General features: G+C 39.6%; 1 protein-coding gene across 1 annotated transcript; it reads left to right on the forward strand.

The window, feature by feature from the left end:
- Positions 1 to 72: 72 nt before the first annotated feature.
- LOC109483515 (dystrophin-like) lies at positions 73 to 10,432 on the forward strand. The gene is made up of 18 exons (XM_019786546.1): positions 73 to 227; positions 550 to 616; positions 927 to 988; positions 1,333 to 1,407; positions 1,774 to 1,978; positions 2,438 to 2,523; positions 2,718 to 2,797; positions 3,022 to 3,093; positions 3,936 to 4,099; positions 4,750 to 4,861; positions 5,309 to 5,442; positions 6,084 to 6,225; positions 6,727 to 6,909; positions 7,244 to 7,312; positions 7,628 to 7,966; positions 8,399 to 8,549; positions 9,826 to 9,918; positions 10,371 to 10,432. The coding sequence occupies exons 1-18, from the start codon at positions 212 to 214 to the stop codon at positions 10,430 to 10,432; spliced, it is 2,112 nt and encodes a 703-aa protein (XP_019642105.1). The 5' UTR covers positions 73 to 211.
- Positions 10,433 to 11,350: the final 918 nt, after the last annotated feature.

Below are 11,350 nucleotides of genomic sequence, written 5' to 3' on the forward strand. Positions count from 1 at the left end.
TAAAGCGAAAGATTTTAAGTATTTTCTTGAAATGGTGTCGTAAAATCAGGTGACCTCTGGTGGCATCGCGACAGGCCGCAAAACGGTCCGTGCGTTCCTAGCGAAGATGGCGTCCCTAGCGTCAGGATTTTGGACTTTAAAGTTTAGGACAAATTTTTAGCTCTAAAAGCGATCTTTGTGCACTTAGCGACAATCTGATCTATAGATCAAGATGCCTATAATCAAAGGTAAGTGTCCTTTTGATTTCACATCTTTAATTTGTTTCTTTAGCGGTTTACAAAAGAAAATATTCGCCCTATTCAGGTAGTGCGAATGAGTCAATCGTTTACAATAACATGAAACGTTAACATTTATTTACATTTGGGTGTGTCTAAGGTTTAAACTATTCATGATTCTCTCGGTTATGTTTTTGATTGCATAGTACATTTCCATCGATAGGTTTTCATTGATTGATCATATCTGTGTCTTTAGCTACAAAATGAGGTTAAAAAATCATGTTTTTGCTGAATATTTACATTTTCTAACGTTCATGTTGATTTTTTTTTTCAGATCTTGAAGGTTCATCTGAAGGCTGGGACAGGTCTGAGACCAGCAATGGCATCCCGTACTATGTCAAGTATGATGATACTTCTTGTTTTTCTACACTTAACAACATTTATGCTGAATATCTGCATACCTAAAGTGAACATAAAGTGTAGTTTGTCATGTCTATGTAAAGGTGATCACTGTCATATATTTTACCTGTTAAGTACTAGCATGTTACAATCGAAAAAAAGAGCTTCAGAAAAAACATTAACATCACTAGTAGTGAAAAGAGTAGTAGCATACAACATGTAAGATATGTTAAGATGATATTTTACTGATTTTTCAGTTTCACATTTTTCTCTTGCTGATTTTTACTGTAAAATATTTCCTTCCATGTCCAGTCACCAGACAGAGAGAACACAATGGGACCATCCACTGCTGGCACAGACACTGGAACAGCTGGGTAGGTGCAGACAATAGTAAAATCTAAATGGCTATTGACAGGATCATCCTGTCAATAGTGCAAAATTTTGTTATTGACATGACGATCCTGTTAATAGTGCAAAATTTCAACTATTGACAGGAATAGCAAAATAAATTTGCAGTATTGACAGGACCATCCTGTCAATAACATAAAATTTTACACTATTGACAGGATCACCCTGTCAATAACAGGAAATTTTGAAATATTGACAGGAACAAATTTTTCACTATTGACACAATGTTACATTGGTCCTTGTATTAACAGTACTTAGTGATTACAATGTACTTCTGACTCATTCTTTTTGTTTGTTTGTTTTTCTCCAGATGGATTGAATGACATCAAGTACGCAGCCTACAGAATGGCCATGAAACTACGGGCTGTACAAAAGAGATGTGACCGTAGGTTTCTCTTTAAGACTTACACATGTACTTTTAGTTTTACTATGTCAAAGTCCTAACCATGGTATGATTCAGTGTTGAAATGTTTATGTACTAGTACTGTATAAGCCAGCCTTCTGTATTAATTGACACACACTAACATGTTTGTGAGAGCAAAAATTTTTGGTACATTTTGGTACATAGTCTCTTCCAGTTATGACTATAAACTTTCTTCTTTTTTTTCATATCTTTCTTTTTATTGACTTTTCAAACTATAATTCAAATAAAACCATGGCATGCATACTGCAAATTAGTGACACGTGTGTTACAACTACAAAACTGGAACATAACATCTGGAAAAAAACACTTAATTCTTGTTCCCCACAGTGCACTTTGTGGACCTGAAGACAGTGGTGTCCGTGTTTGAGCGGCATCAGCTCCGCGGCCATCAGGACTCCGTGGTGGATGTCATGGACCTGTATGACATCATCAGTGACGTCTTTGTCATGTCCAACAAGGACAGACCTGACTTCATCGACATTGAACTTGCCAGTGACCTGACACTCAACTGGATACTCAATGTTTATGACACGTAAGGATGAGAGTTGTTGGTAGCTCATTGGTGAAAATCAAATTCAAATATCTTTTGACAATGTTTATGTCACTGTCAGGCCAGCATACTACTGCAAGTACACATGTAGTATGAAACATAAATTATGTATCATCATCCTTTACATGCATTATTTGATTTCAAAGATACACAAAGATATTGCAAAAACATAGATAAGCAAAAAGAAGAAAAAAAAACTGCTCAAAACATGGTCCAAAGACATGTGCTACAAAGTTATATTCAAGCATCTTGCATTGAGCACCTCTTTTGAACACAGGTTCTTTTGACTGATTATATTCCTACACTATATATCAATCAATCTAGTATCTATATAGCTATAACTGAATACATTTTACATTATTGTAACCATTAGTGACAAATTGATGTCAGGAAGATGAATTGTCATGATTCTAAGTTTACCTCCCAAACTTGACATTTCAGGAACAGAACAGGCTGTATCCGTGTCCCCTCAGTCAGGGTGGGACTGGTGGTCATGTGCTCAGGACTACTGTCTGAAAAATACACATGTAAGTATGGAGCATAGTTCATTTGTTTCTGAGGTGTCTGCTACAAGACAATGTTGTTGATCTCTGTCCTTATGGCCCAGTTTCTCTGGATGTTATGTTCCCTGAAGCTGTGAGGTACATGTAGTAAAAATGCCTCTGTTATTGTACAACTCCTGTTAGTGGTTGACTACAACTGCAATCTCTGTCCTCCCCAGACCTGTTCCAGCAGTTCTCAGACCACAATGGGATGATGAGCAGGAAAAACCTGTCAGGACTCATACAGGACATGTTACAGGTATGGTGTTACATGTTTTATGACTACTACATCTTCGAAGATCATGAAAGACAAGAAGGTTTCAGAAAGCAGGAATCACCAGTACAAAGCTATGTTCAAGTGCCATAATGATATAACATATATAGTATACTGGCAATTCACACCCAAGCCAAACTATAGACATAACAATGTGCGAAATATTGCAAAAGGTAAAAACCATTCTCACATGTTTCTATTTTTTCCAGCTGACAGACCAGTTGTTTGAGAGGCCGTCCTTCGGTAGTGTGTCTGCTGCTGTAGCCAGCTGTTTGGAAGGGGTGAGTATAGTTTGTATTTATCGTAACATTGCGTAATATATGTATTGGAACATACATGTATCTCAATCACACACTCATGCATCCAGGCTTACTGAGCTTTCAACTCAGTGAACATTTTTTACTGAAACAGATTCAGAATGTTGCCAGGTTTTCAGTATTCAGTTAGCAATGTCTTGCTGCAACTATTTGAATTGTTGACCATTCAAACATTTCTTGGAACCTACTCTTACACGTTGTACAAGACTGTCTGTACTATGTTATACTATTTCTTCTTTACCTGTTACCAGCTGCCCAGGTTTACACTGGAGGTAACCTGTCTGTTGTGTCACTTACATTTTTTGTACTCCTGTCTTTTCCACTGTTTTTTTGTCAAGGAAACTACTAGCATCTGTAGAGCATTGAAAGATTTATTTCCTCTATAAGCCTGCAGCCATCTCTATCAGTTTACACACACATGTTTGAATAGAGGAACTCAAACCTCCCACTTTAGATTACACAGTGTTAACAACTTTTGAGAAATGTCTTTACTAGAGTGTACACTGTAGTGTTTTCATTTTTCTTCTATATCTGTCTATATCTGTATCGGTATAGCCTGTATAACCACCTGTTGACAGACATAACATACCAGCTTCGCAGGCACGCAGTGTGGTGGCAGCTAGCTATATCACACCGAATGACCTGTTACACCCAATCTTTGCACATTCAATTGTAGGGGTTGTTAAAAGATCCCGAGTGATAATGCCCCAACTGTGCTTGGTGGCATTGAGCTTTTTCTGTATCTTCATACCCAAGACCCTACAAATGAAGCCATAATAGATTGATTGCTTCCTCTCCCTCCGCAGACCCTAGGAACAGGAGTAACAGAAGACCACTTCCTGCAGTGGTTAATGGCAGAACCCCAGACTGTGGTCTGGCTCCCAACTCTGCACAGGGTGGCAGCTGCAGAGAGTGTCAAACATCAGGCAAAGTGTAACACATGTAAAGCCTGTCCTATACTGGGCTTCAGGTGGGATGTTTGTTTGTTTGTTTGTTTAATTGGAGGCTTGTACTGACGAGTGTTAAACACCAGGCAAAGTGTAGCACATGTAAATCCTGTCCTATACTGGGCTTCAGGTGGGTTGTTTGTTTATGTTTTTTCTTATTTTAAGGAGAAATATAATTTTGATTCTGCAAAGAGTTGTCTTTTTAGAGACAAAAAAGCTAGCTTTAAACAATGTTTAGAGTTAGATGTTCAAGGGTTAGGTGTAACGAGTCAATCGGTGTAATGTAGCCTGCTGCCGCCGCGCCGCCTGCCTGCGAAGCTGGTGTTTTATGCCGAAGGGAGGTTATACCGGCTATACAGATACAGAAGCTGGTGTGTTACGCCGAAGGGAGGTTATACCGGCTATACAGATACAGAAGCTGGTGTGTTACGCCGAAGGGAGGTTATACCGGCTATACAGATACAGAAGCTGGTGTGTTACGCCGAAGGGAGGTTATACAGGCTATACAGATACAGATATTTGAGATATCATTGCTAGATTCTTCTTATTTCGTACAATTTTGTGTCATCTTTTAAAAAACTATACTACTTATTGTGTACTTTTAGGGTTAGTGTATCGGTATGTTGTTTATTTTGTACAGATATTAAAAACAACATTGTATGTACCCCTACAGGTACAAGTGTCTGAAGTGTTATAACTACGATCTGTGTCAGAACTGTTTCTTTGTGGGTCGGAGTTCACGCTCACACAAACTCAGCCATCCCATCCAGGAGTACTGTACACAGGTAAGGAACATGTTTTTGCAATAGTGCTTCTGCTAGCTCCATTGTTATCGTACTTAGTGCTACCTTGTGTTGGCTTTGTTGTCTATCTAACTATTACAGTGCAATGTTATTGCTTGTTAGTGCTTGTATGAACATAATGATATACTGACCAACAAATGTACTAGTAGTCAAACCTGAATTTAAACAAAAATTATATCTTCCTAGTTTTTTCCTCTGTTTAGACTTTTGTAGTCATTCTATAATGACATGGTTGCCTTCCTTAAAAAAAAACAAGAATTCAATCATTGTTTAGCTGTTTTAAGAAAGACTGGACCTCCTTGGACATTGGTTGATTCTGACTACATGTATAACTTTCTTGTTATAGTACTTGCTTCTTACAGCAATGCAATGCAGAATAGTATTACATCATAGATCTTACTTCATTTTATTTCCTGTGTCCCTGACCAGACATCGTCCAAAGAAGATGCCAAAGCGTTTGCCCGTACAGTGAGAAACAACGTGACCAAGCGGTACAAGAAGAAGAGAAACAAGTCCAACTTCCTGCCTGTACATGGATACAGGGAGGACGACACAGAGAGCATGTGAGTTCCTACAATATGGCAGTTTAAGTCTACATTTTGATGAAATTTCTCATTTGTGTGTGTTTGTGTGGATGGCATTCAGCACCAAGGACAGGGATTTTTGCCTGTATTTGTGACTTTTGTGTGTGTTTGTGTGTGTGTGTAGAAAGCATTCATCGACAAGGACAGGAATATCTGCCTGCATGTGTGTTAGCTTATATTTACACATGTATGTGTGTTGATAGCATTCAGCACCAAGGACAGGTGCCTTGTTTATGTGTGTGTGTGTATGTGTTTGTGTGTGGATGGCATTCAGCACCAAGGACACGCATGTTTGCCTGCATGTGTGTGTATTTGTGTCTGTGTGTATGTGTGTGTGGATGGCATTCAGCACCAAGGACAGGCATGTTTTTCTATGATGTGTGTGGCTGTGTGTGCGTGCGTGCTTTTCTGTTAGTGTGTGGATAGCGTTCAGCACCAAGGGCAGGCATTTTTGTCTGTATTTGTGATGTGTGTGTGTTATGTTTATGGATGGGGTTCAGAAACAAGCACAGATATGTTTGCCTGCATGTTTGTGTGTGTGGTTTTAATCTTCTACAAAATATTTTAATAGAACAGCTCTCTTAACTTTTCTTTCTTACTGACCTCTGCTAATTTTCAAGGGCTGATACTCAAAGCGAGGCTGACATGCATGGGATGCTGGGAAGACTGGCGACCCGTCTGGCGGACATGGAGAGTTCGTTGCCCCCGACAACGGTGTCACGACCTCAGCAGACCTCTCCCAAACTGATGCAGAGGCAAAGGGTAAGAACTACATCTCACTTAGCTAGATACAAAACATCACATTTTATGAGAATAAAGCATTAGCTGGTAAAGAAATGTTCAGACATTCTTCTAGTATCAAATGTGAAATGCTAGTGAAAGTTTTGCTGGTGAAATTTCTACCTGCCTAAAGTTTTTTGCCTCACTATGTACATTGAGGTTTTGACACAAGTATACAGTTGCTTGTAGTTGCAATGATGCTAACATTTTGTAATACAAAATGAGTCAACTAGATAAATTCTTTTAGAGTCAGACATTGAAAACTCCCATACTCTTTCCCAAATGCTATAAATATTCTTTCTTGAGTGCTAAGCAGGGAAAGCATAAAGTCTTTGGTATGACTTGGCCGGGGATCAAACTCACGACCTACCTAAAGCAAGCCAAACACACCACCCAATTGGCCATTGATGTATTTTGTACTAAGCAATATTCTACCTGTATTTCTAACCTTCATGCAAACATTTGTAACCTGTGTTACTCCAGCCGACCCCCCCTGAGCAGGTGATCGTGAACTTGGCCCCTGAGGAGCGGCTGGAGCTGGAGGACATCATCCACGACCTTGAGGCGGAGAAGGACGACCTTCTGGATGACATAAACGAGCTGAGGACACAGAGGTCAGAGGCGGGGTCAGCCGTACACGACGAGCAGGAGAGGCTACAGGCAAAGGTCAGACTTCAAGACATTCAAAACTGCCCTGGAAGACCACTTAGTGGACCAATAAATCTGGTCTATGTGAACAAGTAGAAAGGATTGTTAATTCTTGTGCCTGACCAATATGTCCTTTGAATGATAGATTCATTGGTAGAACTCTTTGCAGCTACATGTATAAGGAAACCGCAAACAAAATTTACTGTAGCTTACAATTGGACTTCTATTCGTTCCTTTACAAATGAAAATGTCTTCACCTTGTTACCCCCAGACTGCTTTGATAACTGGATACTTTTATTATTTTGTATCTTATCATCACTAATGCTACATATTATCATCACTAATACTACAGGTGGAAGTGTTGGAGTCCCACAACAGACAACTGGAACTACAGCTGGAGAAATACAGGCTTAGAGTGCAGGTGAGGTCCTTAGATTGACACATGCAACACATTTTATACCTTTTAAAGACAATCCATTTGAACAACAATTAAGGCATTCACCCATTCTATGGCAGTTTTATGTAGGACTCAGAGTGACATTTCTTAACTACATGCAATGTCTTATTGGAACTATTGAAAGGCAAAACAATCAGATATTCTAGATTTGTCCGTGGCTAGCTGATGATATGATGCACTTCAGGCAGGGGTGCAACTGCCTTTTTTATCGTACAAGTTAAGATAGAAGCTGCCTATACTACATGTAGTACTTTCAACTTACATGTACACTCATTCCAGATGCAAGAGAGAAGTCCAGCAGCCCTACCCGCCCCTCACCAACCCCAACCCCAGATCCTCTCCCCTCCCTACCAACTCCAACCCCCCCTCTCCCTACCCTCCCTACCTCACCCCCCAATGTACACCTACCCCGCCCCCTCCTACCAGCCCCCTCCCAACCCCCTGGCCCTCTCCCACCCCCCTCAGCCGTACCCCTCCCCTATCCGACCCCCTCCCCCTCAGTACCAGAGTACCCCGGGACAGAGACCACTATGGCGCCCACCGGCTTTCTCCCAGCAGCCTTTGGGAGAGGAAGAGTATGAGGATGAAGAAGCTGACCAATCAGAAGACATGTATCAAGTGAGTGCTGATATTTTAATGTTATGTGACCTCTCATTGGGTACACTTTTGCCTACTGTACAATGTAGTTACGTGTCCACTCCCATGATTGTACCTCTGTCAAAATTGCTTGTGTTTTTGCCAAAAATTTTTTATTGTTTGCTTGATTTTTTGCATGAGAACATGATGATGGAAGCATAGCTCCAAGTGAATTTTCATGGATTTTGTTGTAATTTGGTTCTAAAAATTTAAAGTGGAAGAAAATATACTACATTTGAAGTAATCTTCCAAGCATTTGAATCTGTCTTTTGTCTGGTGAAGGATTGTACTCTGTGTGTGCTGCTGTTCTAAATCTAGATATGTAAAAAACTTTTGTAACCAATTTAGATTTTTTTCCCCTTTTTGTAGTAAGTTAGATCATGAATGACAGCCATGATATTTTTTTTATATCAGGATGACGATGATGATGATGATGGAACGTACCCCCTGGGCCCCGAGGCGACCTACCTGCCCGAGACGTCTCACAGGTTTCCTTCCGAGGAGGCGGAACTCGAGGATCTTGTCTCAAGGGTCAAGGACGCCTTCCCCAAGAACATGTCTTACAGTAAGTTGTCTTATTCTTGGTCACAACAAGACAATGATTCTGAATCTACTATACTTGAGACATTGTCATGCTACAATGTATGTCTGAGTACAGAGCCTCTTTTTACACAACCAAGTGTTTTATTTACAGTCGACATTTTGGTGACCATCTGTCACCTTCCTCAGGGCAATTCTGACTGGTTCACCAAAACGTTGACTGTGAATACAACACTTGGTTGTGTAAAAAAGAGTCTCTTTACTCAGTGACTTACCAACCTGATAAAACTATTCACGGATACAGTGTACATATATGTCATCATGTCAGTCCTTATATCCTTGTAGGTCATCTTCAATTTACTTGTAGAATGTCTTTCAGTTAGTTTTCATGACTTCATTGTACAATAGTTTAGATGCTAGAAGAGAATAGCAGCTCTGTTACACATTGTATCTTGTAGTGTCATTTCTGGATTGTTTCACTTAAAAAAATTTGGGTTTCAAGTTTTGTTATCCTTGTTCTTTATCAAATCAATCTGCACATTATTTTTTATTTGTCATTATATCAAAATGGTCAAGGAGCTTGAAAGTTCTTTTGACCAGACCTTTTCAATAGAATTTTCTGTCTTTGTACATTTTAGGACTGTCACAACCCCTGCTAGCTTTTATAAAAATTTGTCATGTAGTTAGAAAATGTCTTTGACATTAATTTCTTCATGCCCACCAATATTTCTGATTTCTGTCTCCCTTTTGTTACCTGCTGCAACCACTAGTAGGAGAGTCAGAACCAGGTAATGTACAGTGTCAGTAATGTGTTGGGTGGAAACTGGAAAGTGTAATGCATGCAACCTCTAATACTGCATGCCACAGTGGATACAGAGATACATTTGTGCTCATCTACGAGTACCATTGTCTGTGCTGTTTTTGTCTTGTACCTATGTGAGTTTTGATCTGCCAAGATAAGAATTGCATGCTGTACCACTAACCAAAAATAAACCTTGTGTCAGTTATACTGGTCTGCATAATGGAAAAAGGTGTTACGGATCATAAGTTTATGTCATTCCATGAAAAAGTCCTAGTACATGATTATGTTTTGAGTACTAGTCTTCCAGGATTCCATTTGAAAATTCATTACTTTGAAGCTGATTTGGACAAGAGAAAAAAATACTTTCAAACTGTATCATCTCCAACTTTTAAAACGAGGAAGGAAAGTTCCAAACTTACTACACATCATGTAAAATTAATGCCAGTAAGACTGTTACTAAGTGTTTTTGTCCAATAATTCCTGCCTTCCCTCCCCCCAGTTTACTCCCATGATGCGGGAGATGAGATGATAGCAGCTGCCAGGAGAGGAGGGGAGGCTGTGACTTTGCTCGTCAACAGGATCGTTGACACAGGTCAGGGATTTAGTCTTTTTCCTTTGGTACTTTGTAGCGTGGCAATATACAGGGCCTCAGAATAACATTCTTGACACCCTGAGTTCACTCTCCAGACTGGCTCTGGCCACATGGCCTGAGACACTTTATTGGGTTTAAGCCAACACAGATATTTTGGTCCCCAACACTTCAATATACTAGTGGTGTCAAATAGCCACTAGTGGCTAAGGCAAGCAGACTTGAGATTGAGAGGTCGCGGGTTTGATTCCTTACATTCCTGGCTAGATGTTGTGTCCTTGGGAAAGGCACTTCACACGACTTTCCTCACTCCACCCAGGTGTAAAATTGCCATGTGTACCCAACTGGTTGGGGGAGTAAAGGGTGGTGGAAGGAAAGAGATGGGCTTTGCCTTCCAATACATCAACAATACAACTAGTTTTGTAATAATAAATAACCCTTTTCCCTGTTCCCAGATTCTGGACCCAGGCGCAGTTTGCTTCAAGATGAGGAAGAAGATGAGGAGGAAGACTACTGAAAATTGTCCCAGGTTCAGAAGACATCTTCTCTATGTCTTAGGAAGTTTGCAATGTACGTAAAAGTATTACTGGAACCAGTGCAGAACAGGGTCTTCCTCAGTCTTAGGTCTTTTTCAATCTTGTCAGTATAAGTCAAGAGGACAGAAAGTATTTGTTGTTCAATACAACTGTAGCAACAAGATTTCTGCTATTTTGTATAAGTTGACAATGTACGTAAATGTAGGAATCAGCTCTGACCACTAGCCATAAAGACGTATCACGTCTTTGTACAGTACAAGTTTTGATATTGCGTGAACAAAAAATCAGCTCCTATTTCAGCTGAATAGGCTACTAGTCTTTTCTCCGGTGGTAGCAAAAGATTTCTCAATGTACCCAAGCCTTTCCTTAACTAGCTGCCAACACTGAGTAGAATTAGAAATTAGATTGTTAATGTTAGTAATGTAATTTGCACATTGTAAGATACATGTAGAGAGTTTCTGGCAGTATCTTTTGAAGATCTGTAGTTTAGATTGTGACATGTGTATATATTGTTGCAGGACAACAATCGGACAGTTTTGGTACCAATTTATAATCAGGAATCTTTTGTATAAATGGAAAAGAGTTTGATTTTGTACCAGTCCTTTATCAATTGTATACAATCGAATGAGTTAGTATGTATACCTGAATTTGAGTATACAGTCAAACTTGTACTCATGACTGTGTATTAAAGGACTAGACAGCCATTATGATCACTCTAATTTTTTGTAACCCTTTGGTTAAGTAGGTTTCCAAGGCAACAGTATTGATAAATCAGGAAATTGCTTAGTTTACATTTGTACTTGCTGGCAATTGTGAACAGAATTTTGTAATCATTTGTACAATTTAATGCTGGATCATTGGTGGTCGTGGTATAGAAATGGTGTGTAGATATTTGTATC

This window comes from Branchiostoma belcheri, unplaced genomic scaffold (assembly GCF_001625305.1).
Source record: "Branchiostoma belcheri isolate BF01 breed outbred unplaced genomic scaffold, Haploidv18h27 scaffold65, whole genome shotgun sequence".
In the NCBI taxonomy this organism is placed as follows: Eukaryota; Metazoa; Chordata; class Leptocardii; order Amphioxiformes; family Branchiostomatidae; genus Branchiostoma; species Branchiostoma belcheri.

What these genes read in the sequence shown, in the direction of transcription:
- LOC109483515 (XM_019786546.1), top strand. An exon ending in TCCAGGAGTACTGTACACAG is followed by an intron (nt 4,862 to 5,308) that starts GTAAGGAACATG and finishes GTCCCTGACCAG; the next exon opens with ACATCGTCCAAAGAAGATGC. An exon ending in AATCAGAAGACATGTATCAA is followed by an intron (nt 7,967 to 8,398) that starts GTGAGTGCTGAT and finishes TTTTTATATCAG; the next exon opens with GATGACGATGATGATGATGA.